This window comes from Macaca mulatta, chromosome 14 (assembly GCF_049350105.2).
Source record: "Macaca mulatta isolate MMU2019108-1 chromosome 14, T2T-MMU8v2.0, whole genome shotgun sequence".
Taxonomy (NCBI): domain Eukaryota; kingdom Metazoa; phylum Chordata; class Mammalia; order Primates; family Cercopithecidae; genus Macaca; species Macaca mulatta.
Genome location: NC_133419.1, coordinates 9,454,243 through 9,469,890, shown reverse-complemented (window position 1 = coordinate 9,469,890; position 15,648 = coordinate 9,454,243). Strand labels below are relative to the sequence as shown.

The 15,648-nt window shown below is 55.8% G+C and overlaps 2 protein-coding genes across 7 annotated transcripts; one reads left to right on the top strand and one right to left on the bottom strand.

The window, feature by feature from the left end:
• The first annotated feature begins 2,480 nt into the window (after window positions 1-2,480).
• Window positions 2,481-12,375, top strand: PPP2R5B (protein phosphatase 2 regulatory subunit B'beta). Of its 5 annotated transcripts, none has more exons than XM_015113833.3 (14): window positions 2,481-2,822; window positions 3,264-3,725; window positions 4,504-4,700; window positions 5,581-5,682; window positions 5,844-5,936; window positions 6,067-6,197; window positions 8,237-8,296; window positions 8,396-8,504; window positions 9,349-9,402; window positions 9,476-9,526; window positions 9,666-9,785; window positions 10,678-10,805; window positions 11,054-11,155; window positions 11,595-12,375. In XM_015113833.3, the coding sequence occupies exons 2-14, from the start codon at window positions 3,527-3,529 to the stop codon at window positions 11,740-11,742; spliced, it is 1,494 nt and encodes a 497-aa protein (XP_014969319.1). In that variant the 5' UTR covers window positions 2,481-2,822; window positions 3,264-3,526; the 3' UTR covers window positions 11,743-12,375. The 5 variants fall into 5 exon arrangements, with proteins under 5 accessions (XP_014969319.1, XP_077818523.1, XP_077818524.1 ...); XM_077962397.1 differs by having other exon boundaries at window positions 3,264-3,781; window positions 4,485-4,700; XM_077962398.1 differs by lacking the exon at window positions 9,349-9,402.
• On the bottom strand, window positions 12,372-15,253 carry GPHA2 (glycoprotein hormone subunit alpha 2). Of its 2 annotated transcripts, none has more exons than XM_028832810.2 (4): window positions 15,118-15,253; window positions 13,261-13,363; window positions 12,890-13,074; window positions 12,372-12,773 (listed from the first exon to the last, which is right to left on the bottom strand). In XM_028832810.2, exons 2-4 carry the CDS (start codon window positions 13,361-13,363, stop codon window positions 12,672-12,674), a joined length of 390 nt encoding a protein of 129 aa, XP_028688643.2. In that variant the 5' UTR covers window positions 15,118-15,253; the 3' UTR covers window positions 12,372-12,671.
• Window positions 15,254-15,648: the final 395 nt, after the last annotated feature.

Sequence of the window (15,648 nt, the reverse complement as noted above, 5' to 3'; positions counted from 1 at the left end):
AAAAAAAAAAAAAAAAAAAGCCAGGTGCAGTGGCTCACACCTGTAATTAGGAGCATTTAGGAGGCTGAGGCAAATGGATCACTTGAGCTCAGGAGTTTGAGACCAGCCTGGGCAACATGGCGAAACCCTGTCTCTACCAAAAAAACAAAAATTAGCCCGGCATGATGGCGCATGTCTGTGTTTCCAGCTACTTGGGAGGCTGAGGCAGGAGGACTGCTTGGGCCCGGGAGGCAGAGGTTGCAGCAGTGAGCCGAGATGGTGCCACTGCACTCAAGCCTGGGTGACAGAGTGAGACTCTCTCTCAAAAACAAAAAAAAGAATATTCAACCTTGCATACCCCCAAGTGACACTGTGCCTATTTCGAGACCCAGTTCAAATGCCACCACTTCAAAAGTCTTTTTTTTCAACCAGGTACGGTGGCTCACGCCTGTAATCCCAGCACTTTGGGAGGCCGAGGCGGGCGGATCACGAGGTCAGGAGATTGAGACCATCCTGGCTAACACCATGAAACCCCATCTCTACTAAAAACACACAACAAAATTAGCTGGACTTGGTGGCAGTTACCTGAAGTTCCAGCTATTTGGGAGGCTGAGGCAGGAGAATGGTGTGTGAACCTGGGAGGCGGAGCTTGCAGTGAGTGGAGATCGCGCCACTGCACTCCAGCCCGGGCGACAGAGCGAGACTCCATCTCAAAAAAAAAAAGTTTTTTTCTTCCAAAAGTCTTATGCCTCTCCTCTACTCTTCAGTGCCCCAGTTCTCAAATGGAGCACTTTTGTTTTTGTTTTATTTTTGAGACACGGTCTCTGTCACCCAGGCTGGAGTGCGACAGCACAATCATGGCTTACTGCAGCCTCTAACTCCTGGGCTCATGTGATCTTCCCACCTCAGCCTCCCAAAGTATCAAGATTACAAGTGTGAGCTATCACACCTGGCCTTAGCACTTCCTTTATATAAAACACCAGTCCTGTGTGGTCAGTCTAGCCTTGAGACCAGGGCACTGGTACCCAGGGGGCTTGTGGAGGTGGGCTGCAGCCATCTGGGAGGTGGAGGCCTGCCCTCTGGCCCCAACTTTTGATGACACGCTGTGTGACTCTGGGCAAGGCGCTTCTCCTCTCTTGGCCTCAGGGTCCTTGCCTGGCTGCAGAGGCTCTGTGGGCCTGCCCTCCCTCAGCTTGTTCAGGGATGCAGAAGAGCCTGGGAGGTGGGCAAGGAGGGAGATCATGGATTCCCACCGGACAGACAGGGACACCAAGGGCCGGATGGGCAAGGCTGCCGGAGGTTCCTGAGCAAGCAGAGCACTTGCTGGGTCTCCAGTGCTGGGGTCCTGGACCCCAGCCTGGTGAACTGCGGCCCTCAGTGCAGGCCTCTGTCTTCTGTTGCTTTGGTAGATGGGCACCTCTCGCACACCCAGGCTTCCTCTGCAAGCCATTCCGGGAGGATGGCTGGGCGGTTCCACTGGAGCACTGAGTGGTCACCAAGACCCAAAGCAGGATGGGGCAGACTCTGAAAAGGCCCCTAGCCCCTTCCTGGACCTCATTACCTGGTCTCATCACCCTTTCCTGCTGCTCACCGTGGACCAGCTGCTTATCCAGGCAACATTTCAGGGTGGAGATTTCACAGCAGTGTAGTGGGATGGAGTTCAGGGCTATAAAGAGTGTTGGGGTCCAGGATCCTAGGAGGGGGCCCAGGACTGCAGGCTGGGAACTTTTGGTCAGCATGCCGAACTCCTGCCTTGCACACCAGCAGTGGGATTTTGAGCAAGAGACACTGTCCCACCCAGCACATCTTAGGGCCCAGCGGGGCTGAAAGGTCCATCCGGGAAGGCCAGGCTGCCTGGGATGAGGTGGCAGCTCCAGGAGAAAACCTCCTCTCGGGCTTTGCCACTCCAGGACTGGCCCTTTAAACTGGAGACCATGATGTCACTATAGACAGCAAGGGACGGGAGGGGGACTGCAGGCCTGAGGATGGACTGCATTTCCCAGCAGCCTTGAGTGCACCACACCCCTCCCAGCAAGCACTGACTCATAGAAGACTTTTAACTAGTCCAGTGCTGGTTTCCAAGGGGTTTCTGAAGTGTCTCTTGGTTCTGGGGTGAGGGTGAGGTTCCTAGGGGGATGGCCTAGGGCATAGAAGGCCCAGGCCAAATCTGTGGGCCTGGCATAGCTGGCTGCGACTCCTTCCTGTCAGTGTCCTGGCATCACCCCACTTTTCTGGTGCAAACTCCTAAGCCCTCCTCTTTCGCTATTCTGCCTCCCTTCCAGAATCCACGCTTCCCGCCCCCAGCTAGAGCCCATCCCACTCTGCTCTCTGGCTTCAAAAGCTTCGGCCTTCACCCCAGAGTCTGCCCTCAAGGGTGTCCCCTTTGGTCTGGCAGCTCACTTTAAACGGCACGGGGACTACATCTCCCAGCGGCCCCGGGCCTTCCTGACGCAGCCCCCACTTTCAGCCCGCGGGGAGGTGCGGGCCGGGCGGGGGGAGGTGACTTGATGTCATCCTGAGCAGCTGGGCGGCGGGTGCCGGTGCGCACGGAGCCGAGCCGGGGCTCCCGCTGCGCTGCACCGCGCTGGGTCGGAGTCCCAGGACTTCAGCGGAGATCCGCGCGCTGCGAAGGCCGGTGCAGAGCCCGCCGAGCGCCCGGTCCCGGCCCGGGGCTGAGTTGGGGGCATGCTCCAGCCCCCCCGGAGCCCGGGAGAGAACCCAGGAGCGCCGCCGCCCAGCCCCAGCGCCCCGAGCGGAACCGCTACGAAGGGGCCCTGAACGGCTGTCGCCCTCCCCACGGGCAGCCCCCGCGGGTTGGCGACCGAAGTCTGGGTTTCCGAGAAGTGAGTGTCCCCCACCCCATGAGGTTTGGGGGGCCAGGAAGGAGGAGCTGAGGTGGGGGAGGGTGCCGGGTTCTAGGAGCGGGGTGGCATCGGGACAGCACCTCCAGTCTTGGGGTTGTCCCAAGAGGCCGGGGTTAGTGGAGCAGCGATGCGTTCCATTCTGAAAAGGGCAGGGATGACGATCGGGGCTCCATTCTGAGTCGGGGCTGGCTTGGGGGATAGGCCCTATTCTGGGAGGGGTTGTTTTGGAGCCTTTCTGTCTGAGAGAAGGGAGGAACATGTCCAGGATGGGAGGGGGCTGCACCCCTATTTTAGGGTCTGGGCAAGGATAGGAGGGAAAAGACCTGGCGCTCCACACAGCCTGCCGGCTCTCCTGAGGAACTGACGGGCTTTCTCTGTCTCTTTCTTGCTGACCTTTCTGCCTGACTTCGTTTTCAAAAGAGCCAGGGTGGGAACCCTAACTGGACTCTTCAGGACCCCTAGGAAGGATCTGAGGCCTGAGCCATCCTCCTTTCTACCCTGCCTGCCCCCCAGGACTGGGCAGTTGCCGGAGGCCCTGGGGGGGGGCCCAGGACTGTGGTTGTGCCCCCCCCCCACGACCGGACAGGATGGGACCAAGTTAGTCTGTCCAGTCTCACCCAGCACCTCCCAGGCCCAGAGAGAACCCCCGGGGCTCTGAAAGCTTGACCTGCCGCCTGACCGCCATGGAGACGAAGCTGCCCCCTGCAAGCACCCCCACCAGCCCCTCCTCCCCCGGGCTGTCGCCTGTGCCCCCACCCGACAAGGTGGACGGCTTCTCCCGCCGTTCGCTCCGCAGAGCCCGGCCCCGGCGCTCCCACAGCTCCTCTCAGTTCCGCTATCAGAGCAACCAGCAGGAGCTCACGCCACTGCCCCTGCTCAAAGGTGAGCTGGCTGCTGGCCACCAGGGGAACCGAGCCCCCGAGGGGACCAGCAGGGCCGTGGGGTGGGGTGGGAGGCAGCAGGCAACTGCCAAGAGAGAGAGTTTGGATACCCCTCCAGGCTAGGTTCTATGCCGTCAGAACTGACCCCAGCCCTCCAGCCCTCTCTGCTGACGCATGGCCTGACTGGCCTGTCATCCTTGGAGGTGGGACATCCGAAGGTGGCGCCACCCTAGGGGCAGACCAGGGCCAAGGGTGGGGCCCATAGCCTGGGTTCCAGGGGCCACTATCAGCCCAGCCAGCTGCCGGATCCCGGGAGCAGGCTCTTGGCAGGGTTCCCTGGGATCACCACGTAGCTCCCTTCCCCAGCCCTGGGCCACAGGGGCCAGACTGGCCAAGCCTGAGGACACCATAGAGATCCTTGGCCCTGAACCCCTCCCCATTTCTGGCCCTTAGAACAGGGTGCCACCTGAGAGGGAGGCAGCAGCTGTTTGGGGCACCTGTGGAAAGCCTCTGCATCCAGGATTTGTGATCTCGTTTTAAAAATCGGGCCACCGTACTCTCTGAGCCTGGATTAGGAGGAAGAAAAGCAACCCTCAACCCCCAGGAACGGAGGAAGGGACAGTAGTTGTCTGCCGTCTGCAAGGAGCAGGAGATGGCACAAGAGCATGGGGGCTGGGGGCAGCAGAGACTGCCCTGGAGATTAGGAGGGTCTGTCCCACCCAGAGCTGGGGCAGCGGGGGGAGCTGGGGTTCAGGCTCAGGATGCCCTCCCCTCCCCAGATGTGCCAGCTTCTGAGCTGCACGAGCTGCTGAGCCGGAAGCTTGCCCAGTGTGGGGTGATGTTTGACTTCTTGGACTGTGTGGCTGACCTCAAGGGGAAGGAGGTGAAGCGGGCGGCCCTCAACGAGCTGGTGGAGTGTGTGGGGAGTACCCGGGGTGTCCTCATCGAGCCCGTCTACCCAGACATCATCCGCATGGTAAGCACCTGCCACCCAGGCTCCAAGGGTCAGCCAAGAGGGTGCGTGAGCCCCGTGACCTGTCCACAGGACCCCTGCGTGGAGAATAACCCTGCACTCATCGGCTTGGCCTTAGTCCACGTCCTCCTTCCCCGTGACCCGCTGCTGCCCGACACCCACTGAATGCCTCCGGGCCTGCCCCACCTTCACACCTTTGCTTATACTTGCCTGAGGCCTGGAGTGCTCTACCCCAGAGGCTCAGGTGCTGCCTCTGCCGAGAAGCTGCTCTCAATGCCCAAGCTGGAAATCTCTCTTTTCCTGCCCATAGACCTCACAGCTTCCAACCTTGTTCTCCTCACTGGATTGCACCTGCCTAGAAGGCAGGGATGTGTCCCATTCACCCTTGGGTTCCCAGCCCCTGGCCCAGGTCTTGCACGAACTAGGCGTTCAGGTGATGATTGCCCAAGGAATGAACTGCTTGCTGGGGCAGGTGCTGAAATCAACCTGTTAGAACTTTGAATGAGGGCCGGGAGCAGCAGCTCACATCTGTAATCCCAGCACTTTGGGCTGAGGCAAGAGGATCACTTGAGGCAAGGGGTTCGAGACCAGCCTGACAGTGAGACTACATCACTACAAACATTAAAAAATTTGCCGGGCATGGTGGTGTGCTACTGTAGTCCAGCTACTCAGAGGGCTGAGGTGGGAGGATGGCTTGAGCCTGGGAGGTTGAGGTTGCAGTGAGTCAAGATTGCACCACTGTGCTCCAGCTTGGGCAACAGAGCGAGACCTTGTCTTGGGAAAGAAAAAAAAAAAAGAAAGGAAGAAAGAATTTTGAATGAGGGACTCCCTGGCTTCCGGCTTCAAGGGCTTTTCCTTAATGAACCCCACCTCTGCCACTCAGATCTCAGTGAATATCTTCCGGACTCTGCCGCCCAGTGAGAACCCTGAATTTGACCCTGAAGAGGATGAGCCCAACCTTGAGCCTTCGTGGCCACACCTGCAGGTCCGAAGGGTTGGGGAAGACAGAGATCCAAGTTTCGGAGAGATCCAAGGCATGGGGAAAGGGCCTCTTTAACCCCTAGACGGTTGGATGAGGGCCATAGGGTGGAATGAGTGGGTGAGGCTGTTACTGAACTCACCTTTTTGTCTGTCCCCCTCCCCCAGCTGGTATATGAGTTTTTCCTGCGTTTCTTGGAGAGCCCAGACTTCCAGCCCTCCGTGGCCAAGAGATATGTGGATCAAAAGTTTGTCCTGATGGTGAAGTGGGGAGCCCAGGCTGGGTGGTACCACAAGGCAGGGGCAGGCTCTCTGAGGGGCCAGGGATAGGATGGAAGCAACCCGGGGTGGACCTTTCCCCTGACCCTGACCCTGACTCTGGTTCCTACAGCTCCTGGAGCTATTTGACAGTGAGGACCCCCGGGAGCGTGAGTACCTCAAGACCATCCTGCACCGGGTCTACGGCAAGTTCCTGGGTCTCCGGGCCTACATCCGCAAACAGTGCAACCACATCTTCCTCCGGTGAGTGGCTGCTGCCTGCCCAGCAGAGACCTGGAGAGGGCAAGAGGGCTGTTAGAAGACTGCGGCAAAGGCCGTGTGTGGTGGCTCATGCCCGTAATGCCAGTGCTTTGGGAGGCTGAGGTGGGTGGATCACCTAAGGTGAGGAGTTTGAGACCAACCTGGCCAACATGGTAAAACCCTGTCTCTAATAAAAATACAAACATTAGCCGGGCATGGTGGTAGGCACCTGTAATCCCAGCTACTCAGGAGGCTGAGACAAGAATTACTTGAACCCAGGAGGTAGAGTTTGCAGTGAGCCGAGATCATGCCACTGCACTCCAGCCCGGGCGACAGAGGGAGACTGCGTCTCGGAAAAAAAAAAAAAAGAAAAGGAAAGAAAAAAAAGAACACTGCTACAGCAAAAAGCAAAGGCTCCTGGGCTGCAGGGGCCCTTGTGGAACTTCTGTTTTCCAAGCCGTTTCTCAGTAACGTAATACATATTGATTATACAAAGTCTGTGAAGCCAGCAGAGAATGGGTATTTATTTCCATTTTACAGATGAGAAAGTAGAGGCCGAGAGAGATGAACTGGTTTGCAGGGACTGGGTCAGTCCGGGGGCCTAGGAGCTAAATCTTTTGACCTTTATCAAGCCATAAGGACCCAGAGAGAGGTTCTTTCTGCAAATGTGCACTGAGCACCAGCACACACTGGGTATCAAGGCTCACATGGCCTTATAGTTGAGACCATGGCTCTGAAGCAATATAGCCTACATTTGAGTTTGGTTCCAACATTTGGGTGAACTTGGGCAAATTACTTAAGCTCTCTCCTAGTTTGCTCGTCTTTAAAATGGGAATGCTGGCAGGGTGCAGTGGCTCATGCCTGTAATCCCAGCACTTTGGGAGTCGGAGGTGGGCAGATCACTTGAGATCAGGAGTTCAAGACCAGCCTGGCCACTATGGTGAAACCCGGTCTCTACTAAAAATACGAAAATTAGCTGAGTGTGGTGGTAAACACCTGTAATACCAGCTACTTGGGAGGCTGAGGCAGGAGAATCCCTTGAGCCTGGGAGGTGGAGGTTGCAGTAAGGCAAGATTGTGCCACTGCACTCCTGCCTGGGCGACAGGGTAAGATTCCATCTCAAAGATAAGATAAAAATGGGGGTGCTGCTTGTACTAACTCAGGGACCATCATCAAGATGACATGGGGCCTTGCCTCCAAAGCACTCAGCATAGCTACTGGACTGAGGCTTGGACTCTGAAACATTAGTTGTTATTGTTTTTTGTTTGTTTGTTTTTGTTTTTTTTTTTTTTGAGACGGAGTCTCGCTCTGTCGCCCAGGCTGGAGTGCAGTGGCCGGATCTCAGCTCACTGCGAGCTCCGCCTCCCAGGTTTACGCCATTCTCCTGCCTCAGCCTCCCGAGTAGCTGGGACTACAGGCGCCCGCCACCTCGCCCGGCTAGTTTTTTTTGTATTTTTTAGTAGAGACGGGGTTTCACCGTATTAGCCAGGATGGTCTCGATCTCCTGACCTCGTGATCCGCCCGTCTCGGCCTCCCAAAGTGCTGGGATTACAGGCTTGAGCCACCGTGCCCGGCCAGTTGTTATTGTTTTTAGCTACAAAATGGGTGAGCCATGATCCCTGTCCTCCAGTACCTTGAAGTCTGTTAGATTCCCTGCCTATTAACATTAGGGTTGTTTCATTTAACCGCCGAGTCTTGGTTTCTTCATCCGTGTGATGGATTTCATAAGCCCCATCTCCCTGGATAATTTTGAGACTTACGTGGCACAGAGTAGATGTGCCAAGTGTTTGTCATTCTCTTGGTTGACTGGCAAGAGCTTGGGACTCAGTGGCAGAGGTGGCTGGGCTGAGAAGGGCATTTCAGTGTGGGGGGCGGGGATCTCAATGGGGCCTGGTTTGGGATGTTGGGAAGGGAGCATGGCCTCTGGGCTGGGGGGAGTTGGATGAGCGTGCTGTGCGGGTGAGGGTGGGCAGGCAGGATGCCTAAGGGGGCACTGGGCCTACCCTGCTTGCTTTGAGCCCGCCTGCGTTCCTCTCTTGCAGGTTCATCTATGAGTTCGAGCACTTCAATGGTGTGGCTGAGCTGCTGGAGATCCTAGGAAGGTGATTCTCCCTGGGCCTCAACTGGAGCTCCGGATTCTGGAAGGAGGGACTGGGGCCAGGTCAACTGAGCCCTCTTCCTCTCTTCTGCCTCCTCCTCAGCATCATCAATGGCTTTGCGCTGCCCCTGAAGACGGAGCACAAGCAGTTCCTGGTTCGCGTCCTGATCCCCCTGCACTCTGTCAAGTCGCTGTCTGTCTTTCACGCCCAGGTGAGGCCCAGGCCTGGCCCCGCTGCAGCAGGGGCTCCAGACAGTCAGGGTTGCCAGTGGGTCCTGGAGGTCAGATCCTCCAGGGATCCTATCTCACCATTTTTGTTTTTATAATTCTGTTCCATTTACCTTAGAGAATTCCCACTGGCACTTTAAGGCTAACCTCAGGTATCAGCTCTGTGAGGCCAGGCTTTTCTTCTCTATCCTCCCTTGGCAGAATGAAATTCTCCTCCCTCTATATTCCCAAAGATTTGGATACACAAATCTATTATGGGAGATTTTGATACAAAAATTGTTTTTTTGAGACAAAACCCTACTCTGTTGCCTAGGCTGGAGAGGAGTGGTACGAACATGGCTCACTGAATCCTCTACCTCCTGGGCTCAAGCAGTCCTCCCTCCTCAGCCTCCCGAGTAGCTGGGACCACAGATGTATGCCACATGCCTGGCTAATTAAAGAAAAAAGTTTTTTTGTAGAGACAGTGTCTTGCTATGTTACCTAGGCTGGTCTCAAACTCCTGGGCTCAAGTGATTCTGCCGCCTTAGCCTCCCAAAGTGCTTGGGCTACAGGCGTGAGCCACCACACTAGCCATATTATGGAACCTTTTGCAAAATTTATAAAGATGAGTTTGTTGACTGTCCCCCCTCCCCGTGAGATCATAGTTGTATTCCCAGCACACTGAGTGTCATGGCTGGTACATCCTAGACAGGTGATAAATGCTTGGTGAATAAGAAAGTAACAGGCCGTGGGGGAGCAGTGTCTGGCATTCTGTCCTGGGCAGCAAGTCCTTGGCACCTGATGCCTTCCTGACCCATCTTCCTTCTCTCCACCTCTGCCCCCTTGCAGCTGGCATACTGTGTGGTGCAGTTCCTGGAGAAGGATGCCACTCTGACGGAGCACGTGAGTACCTCTGGGGGCTAAGGCAGCCTCTCACCTCTGCAGGCGTGACTCCTCTCTGTCTTACCTCCCACAGGTGATCCGGGGGCTGCTCAAATACTGGCCAAAAACCTGCACCCAGAAGGAGGTATGAAGAAGGGCTTTGATGCCCACCAGAGGGAGGCTGGGAGGGCTCGGCCTCTAGAAGGCAGTCAGGTGTGTGTATGTGTAGGGGGAGATGTGAGCTGCTGCCCCTCTGTCCCTACTCCCCTCCCCACCCCACCCAGGTGATGTTTCTGGGGGAGATGGAAGAGATTCTTGATGTCATCGAGCCCTCCCAGTTTGTGAAGATCCAGGAGCCCCTTTTTAAGCAGGTGGCTCGCTGTGTTTCCAGCCCCCATTTCCAGGTATGAGGCAGGACAGGCGGGGACGGGAGCAGGGCTGGCCTGGAAAGGTTGGGTAGCTGACCTAATACAGCTCCCTTTGCCCTCAGTTTCTCCTCCAATCCCGGGTCTGGTAATGGGGAGATGCCGGACTTAGGGTCAGGAGACCTAGGGTGAAGCCTCCGACCTGCCTTCCACTGGCTGAGGGGCCTTGAGCAAATCACTGCGCCACTCTGATTCTGATTAAGCTTCTGCAGCTGTAAAATGGGCCAACAACCTCTTCACAGGGTGGGGATGAGGATGGAAGAGATTGTGAGTGTAAACATGTTTGGTAAACTGAAGTGTGCTCCATAATGGGATGGAGGACTGTTATCGCTTTTCCCCTTTTGCTAGTGGCCTTAGATTTCATTAGACTCGCTTTGGGATGCAGCCAGGCTTCCCCACGCCATCCCAGCTAACTCTAACTCATGTTCTACTGCAGGCACGTGCAGACTTCCTCTCGTTCTTATGGGTCATAACCCAGTGGAAGTCAAGTCTTCCTCACAGTGATTCTGGCCCTTCGGTTCATTAAACACCTGAAAGTCTAGTATCTCATTGGATTCTTATAACATCCTGTGGACATAGGTATTATTAGCCCATTTTACAGATGAGAAAACTGAGGCTGGGAGGTTAAATGCCTCTCCCAAGGTCACGTGGCGTAGTAGAGTCTGTAGTGGTTAGGATTCCCCCGCAGCATTGGATTCCATATCTAATGCTCTTTTCCCTTCAACACTGTTGCTTCCTCCAGGGCTCAGATGAGCCTTGAAGGTGGGGTGTGTGAAGGTCAGGGGGCCTGGGCATTGAGGTAGTGATGGACACCAGACCTTGCACACAGAGAGAAGCCACTGCCCTCACTCTGCCATCTTGTCTGCCCCAGGTTGCAGAGCGGGCTCTGTATTTCTGGAACAATGAGTATATCCTAAGCCTCATTGAGGACAACTGCCACACTGTGCTGCCTGCCGTGTTTGGGACTCTCTACCAAGTCTCCAAGGAGCACTGGAACCAGTGAGTGCCAGGCCGTGACCTAACTCACAGAAACTGGGACCAGGGCCAGCCAGTCCAGACCCTAGGGTTACTCCTAGCTGGAGAGTATCAGAGAAAGCGTCAAAAGATGGCCCAGGGGTGGTGAAAAGGACAGGGAAGTGGGCAGTGCTTGTGTTCAGGGTGGAATGCTGCATGTGAAGGGCAGGGAAAGGGAGAGGTGGGCAAACCAAAGCTGTTTCATCTCCTCGTCCCTCCTTGACCCTGCCAAGAACCATCGTATCGCTGATCTACAATGTGCTCAAGACCTTCATGGAGATGAATGGGAAGCTGTTTGATGAGCTCACGGCCTCCTACAAGCTGGAAAAGCAGCAGTGAGTGTTGGGGGCTGGGAGTGGGGGAAGGGAGAAGAGCAGGGAGGAATCAGACCCCCATGACTGGAGGGAACCTGAGGACCACCCCGAATCCTATCTGATCAGACTCTGCGTGCTCCTGCCATCCTATGCCATCCTATGCCATCCTATGCCTGTCTGCCCCTGTGTCCTCCCATCATTCTTCGAGTAGCTCGGACTTGTTCTGAATCCCTGTAGCTTCCTACAGAAGCCAGAACCACTCAGAGCCCCACCCATCGTCTTCTCCGTGACTGCAGGCTGGGATCTGTCTCTCTCTGCTCTCTTCCCTCAGCAGAGGGTTTTTATGGAGTCACAGAACAAAAATGGTTCCATGCCTTCCCATTGCCGCTGGGGTGGTAGTGAGGGAGTCTGGACTGTGGGGGGCCCCAGGAAAGGGAGCTGCCTCACCCTCTCTCCCCAGGGAGCAGCAGAAGGCCCAGGAGCGTCAGGAGTTATGGCAAGGTCTGGAGGAGCTGCGGCTACGCCGGCTACAGGGGACCCAGGGGGCCAAGGAGGCCCCTCTCCAGCGGCTTACACCCCAGGTGGCCACCAGTGGGGGTCAGAGCTAGACAGCACCTCAGAAGGGGAGAAGCTAAACCCAGAGCTGTCAGTCCCTCTATCCCTTCTCCTGTCCAGGGGCCCAGAGAGAAACACACCTACCCCTGGCCTTGCCAGAGTGGCTTCTGAGGACTCCCTGCCCAGCCCAGCTTTCACTGGGGGGAGACGAGGAGAGGCAATGGTGGTCTTGGCAACAGAATGCTCAGCCCCTCGCAGCAGGACTTGACAAGGGCAAGCTTGACCAGGAAGCTGCCATCAGGGATCTTCCCCTGCCCCACAAAGCTGGGCTCCGGGCTGCAGGCGGGCTCCCACCCTCTGCTCCTGGCCTTGGGCAAGGGCACTCAGCGCCTCGCCTGCCCCTGCCTCTGCCAGCGTGAGGTCCTTCCTCATCCCCACCATGGGGTCCATGGTCTATTTATTCTCGCCCAGCTCACCCTCTACACAGACACTGTCCTGGGTGCACACTCCTCCCCTCCCTTGCTGTGTACTTCCTTGTCCCCTTTTTATTTATTGGGCAGGGGGAGGGTGAGGGCACAGGCAAGAAGAGATTCACAGTGTCCTGGGGGTAAGGGGGGGGTCACAGTAATCATGGTCTACCCCTCTTTCCCTGGCTGTGGGTAGACTTAATAAAGAGAGAAACTCAAGAACTGCTTGCTTTATTTAGGGGTAAGGGCAAAGAGGGAAGTAAAATGATAAAGATTGGTTTAGAAGGGCCAGGCAAAGGCAGGGAAGAAAGCAGAAACTCCCCTCTTCTCAGGTGACAGTCACGAAATCTTACAAAGTGTCAAAGCTGGAACAACCCTCCCTTATTTAAAAAAATTCCACAGCAAGTAACCAGCAGGGTTGGAGCTCCTTCCAGTTTTTGAAGCTCGAACACAGGTTTCCCCCACCAGAATGTCAAGTCCTGTGACCCAGGGGAGGAAGGAGGGGAGAGGATGGGCTAGTAGCGAGAGAGGCGACACATGTCACACTGGCAGGCCCGGGCAGTGAAGATCTCGAGCTCCTCCCTCCGGCTCCCCACACACTGCAGCTGTACTCTGACCTGCGGGAGAGGGGAGTCTGTGCTGCAGTCCCCTGTCTCAGGGCTGTCTTAGATCTCTGTCTCCCGCGTCTTCCCCCAACCCCAACGTCCATCCATCGGGCTCGGGCCCTCCTCACCTTCTTCAGGCCACTGATGGTGCAGCACTGAGAGACGGAGGTGATGTTGTGTCGGTAGCCACTGGCCACCAGCACAGAGTACCGAGAAGGGAAGGCGCTGGACTCACAGTGACCCACACAGGCCTGTGCCATGTGAGAGCCCTGGCAGGTGCCTTGGCGGTCACTTCGCACTGTCACATTGAAGGCTAGAGGGAGACAGGCAAGCAGTAGACGGCGCCTCTGCCAAGGTTTGCCTCGCCCCAGCTCCTGTTGCCTGTGCCTCAGTGTGGGGCCCTCTAGGGTACTGCTTGCCCCACCATCCACTCTATCAGCTCTTTGCTCCCACCCAGAACCTCCACTCCTCCTAGCCATCTGCTGCCAGAGGTACTCACGGTGCAAGTGGCAGCCTGGGATGACTGCCTCCTGGCCGCAGGCTTCAGTGACTGCCAGGACCAGCAGACAGAGAACCAGGGTTTGAGGGGACGCCATGAGCATCTGAAACACAGTGGGGAGATGTCTATGTGGGTGTGCAGGTGGGATGGTGAGTTCTTTAAATACTGCATTCCAGGTGAGTGAGCCAGGGCTGGCTGGTCTGATAGGTGGTGTGCCTGAGTGGTGCTGCCTTTTCCCTGTATCTACCTTTGTGTGTGTGTGTATGGGTGTGAGCGTGAGCAGCTGTCTCTGGAAAGGACCTGTGTGTCAGCCCTCTGTGCAGTGATTCTCCCTTCCCTGGAATTTCCTTCGCCAACTGGAGCGCAAACATCTTCCTCCCTCCACCTGCCCCATCTTGGCCTGCAGGGCCCTTGTCCACATTCCCAGACCCTCCCCAGAGCGCCTCCTGCCTCAGCGAGCTCACCACTTCCTAGGCCCAGGAACAGAGCGGCTTGCAGTTTTCCTGTCCCTCCTGCTGGTCTCCAGACTGTTGCTGGCTCTCCAGGCTTTATTTGCCAGCATTTTGGAGCCACGCCCTCTTGGAGATCGGCTTTCAAGCCAGCCTCCCCTGCCTGAAGCCTCAGAGCGATCCCACCTGGGGATCTTGCTCTTTGAGGTGTGGTCCTTGGAGAGCAGCTCCTGCTGCTTTCTGCTTCTTTCTGTCCAAAAAGCTACCCACAGTCCAGGCCTGGAGAAGTCAGATGTGGAGAGAAGCCTAGGAGCTGGTGGAGTGTGCAGCATGTGTGCAGTTGACGACAGAGGGGTCAAGACTCTTGGCTGAGTTGTGGGCACCTGGGTTCTCTTTGCTCTGTGACCTTGGACAGAACACTTCCCTGTTCAGGGCCTGATCACTCCTAACTTTATTATTATTTATTGCTATTATTTTGAGAGGGTCTGGCTCTGTCACCCAGGCTGGAGTGTGGTGGTGTTATCTAGGCTCACTGCAACCTCCACCTCCCAGCCTCCCAGGCTCAAGCCATCCTCCCCCTTAGCCTTCGGAGTAGCTGGGACCACAGGTGCACCACTAGGACCAGCTAACTTTTGTATTTTTTTGTAGAGATGGGATTTTACCATGTTGCCCACGGTGGTCTTGAACTGCTAAGCTCAAGTGATCCGCTTGCCTAGGCCTCCCAAAGGGCTGGAATTACAGGCATGAAACACTGTGCCTGGCCACACCCCTAATTTTAAAACCACTAAACTCAGCCCTGCTTGCCTTTTTCTAACGCAAAGGAAAGGGACTGGGGAAGGAGATTCTTAGGGCCAAGGGAAATTATACCAGTGGAGGTCTCCTGAGATGTGCTTGGTGGCAGGGCCGGGGGGTTGGGCTGCTGTCTGTTTCAGAGCTGCATGGCCACGGTGTCAGTGGGTGATTCTCATCCTGTGCTACAGAGTGCCATTCTGAGCTGGAGTGCTTCCCTAGCCCTGGAATAACAGGGACCTGACTCCTGAAAGGGCCTCAAGTCATCAACCCCAGCAAAGCTGATCGATTTGTCCAGCTCTGGTTTTATAGATGAGGCAACTAAGGCTCAAGGAAGGAAAGTTACTAAAAGTCACCCAGCTGGGTAATGTCAGGGCTGATTTCAAATTCAAATCTGCTGTCCATCCATGGTGCTAAACTACATTTGAGCAAGAATGTGGCAAGTTGGAGAAAGACCCCTAGGCAGCAGTGGCCAGAGGGGTTGGGGCAGGGTGGCAAGCCAAAGGAAGCCTGTGGTGATTCTGGGCAGCCCCCTTCGGGGTCATTGCCTCACTGACCTGCTCGGAAAGAGCAGGGCCAGTCACAGACTGCCAGAGCTAGAAGGCACTTTATAACTCACCAAATCCTACCCCCGCATTTTCTGGATGAGAAAATAAGAGCTCAGCGGAAAATAACTTCCCAAAGCTTCACTGTAAGCTAGTCAGAGTCAGGGTGGGCACTCAGCTGTGCTTCTTAGCAGCTTTGTAAAGCAGGCCATGCTTGGGACAGTCCAGTAAAGGCTGTAAACACAATTTGAGAGGAATTGATGTTACTAATGTCACTAATCCTTAAATTCCCACACCCTGTGGTTTCCCCATCAGCCCCCATCCCCTCAAGTCCTGGGTCCTCGATTGCCAGGTCCTCCGCAGCAGTCCATCTCTTCTCTTCTCCCTGCCAAGGATGCAGGCAGCATAGCAACAGGATGCAGCGGGAACTCAGCAGTTCAGCCCCTACTCTCCCACTCATGAGGGGCACCCTCTGGCATGTGACAGATGATGACTTCTGTATAAAGCATTTGGGTGACGAGGCTCATTACCTTATGAGGTAGCCCATTCTAATATTGGACATCTCTAACAAGTAAAAAGTGACTCCTTTGTTGTGAGCTAAAATG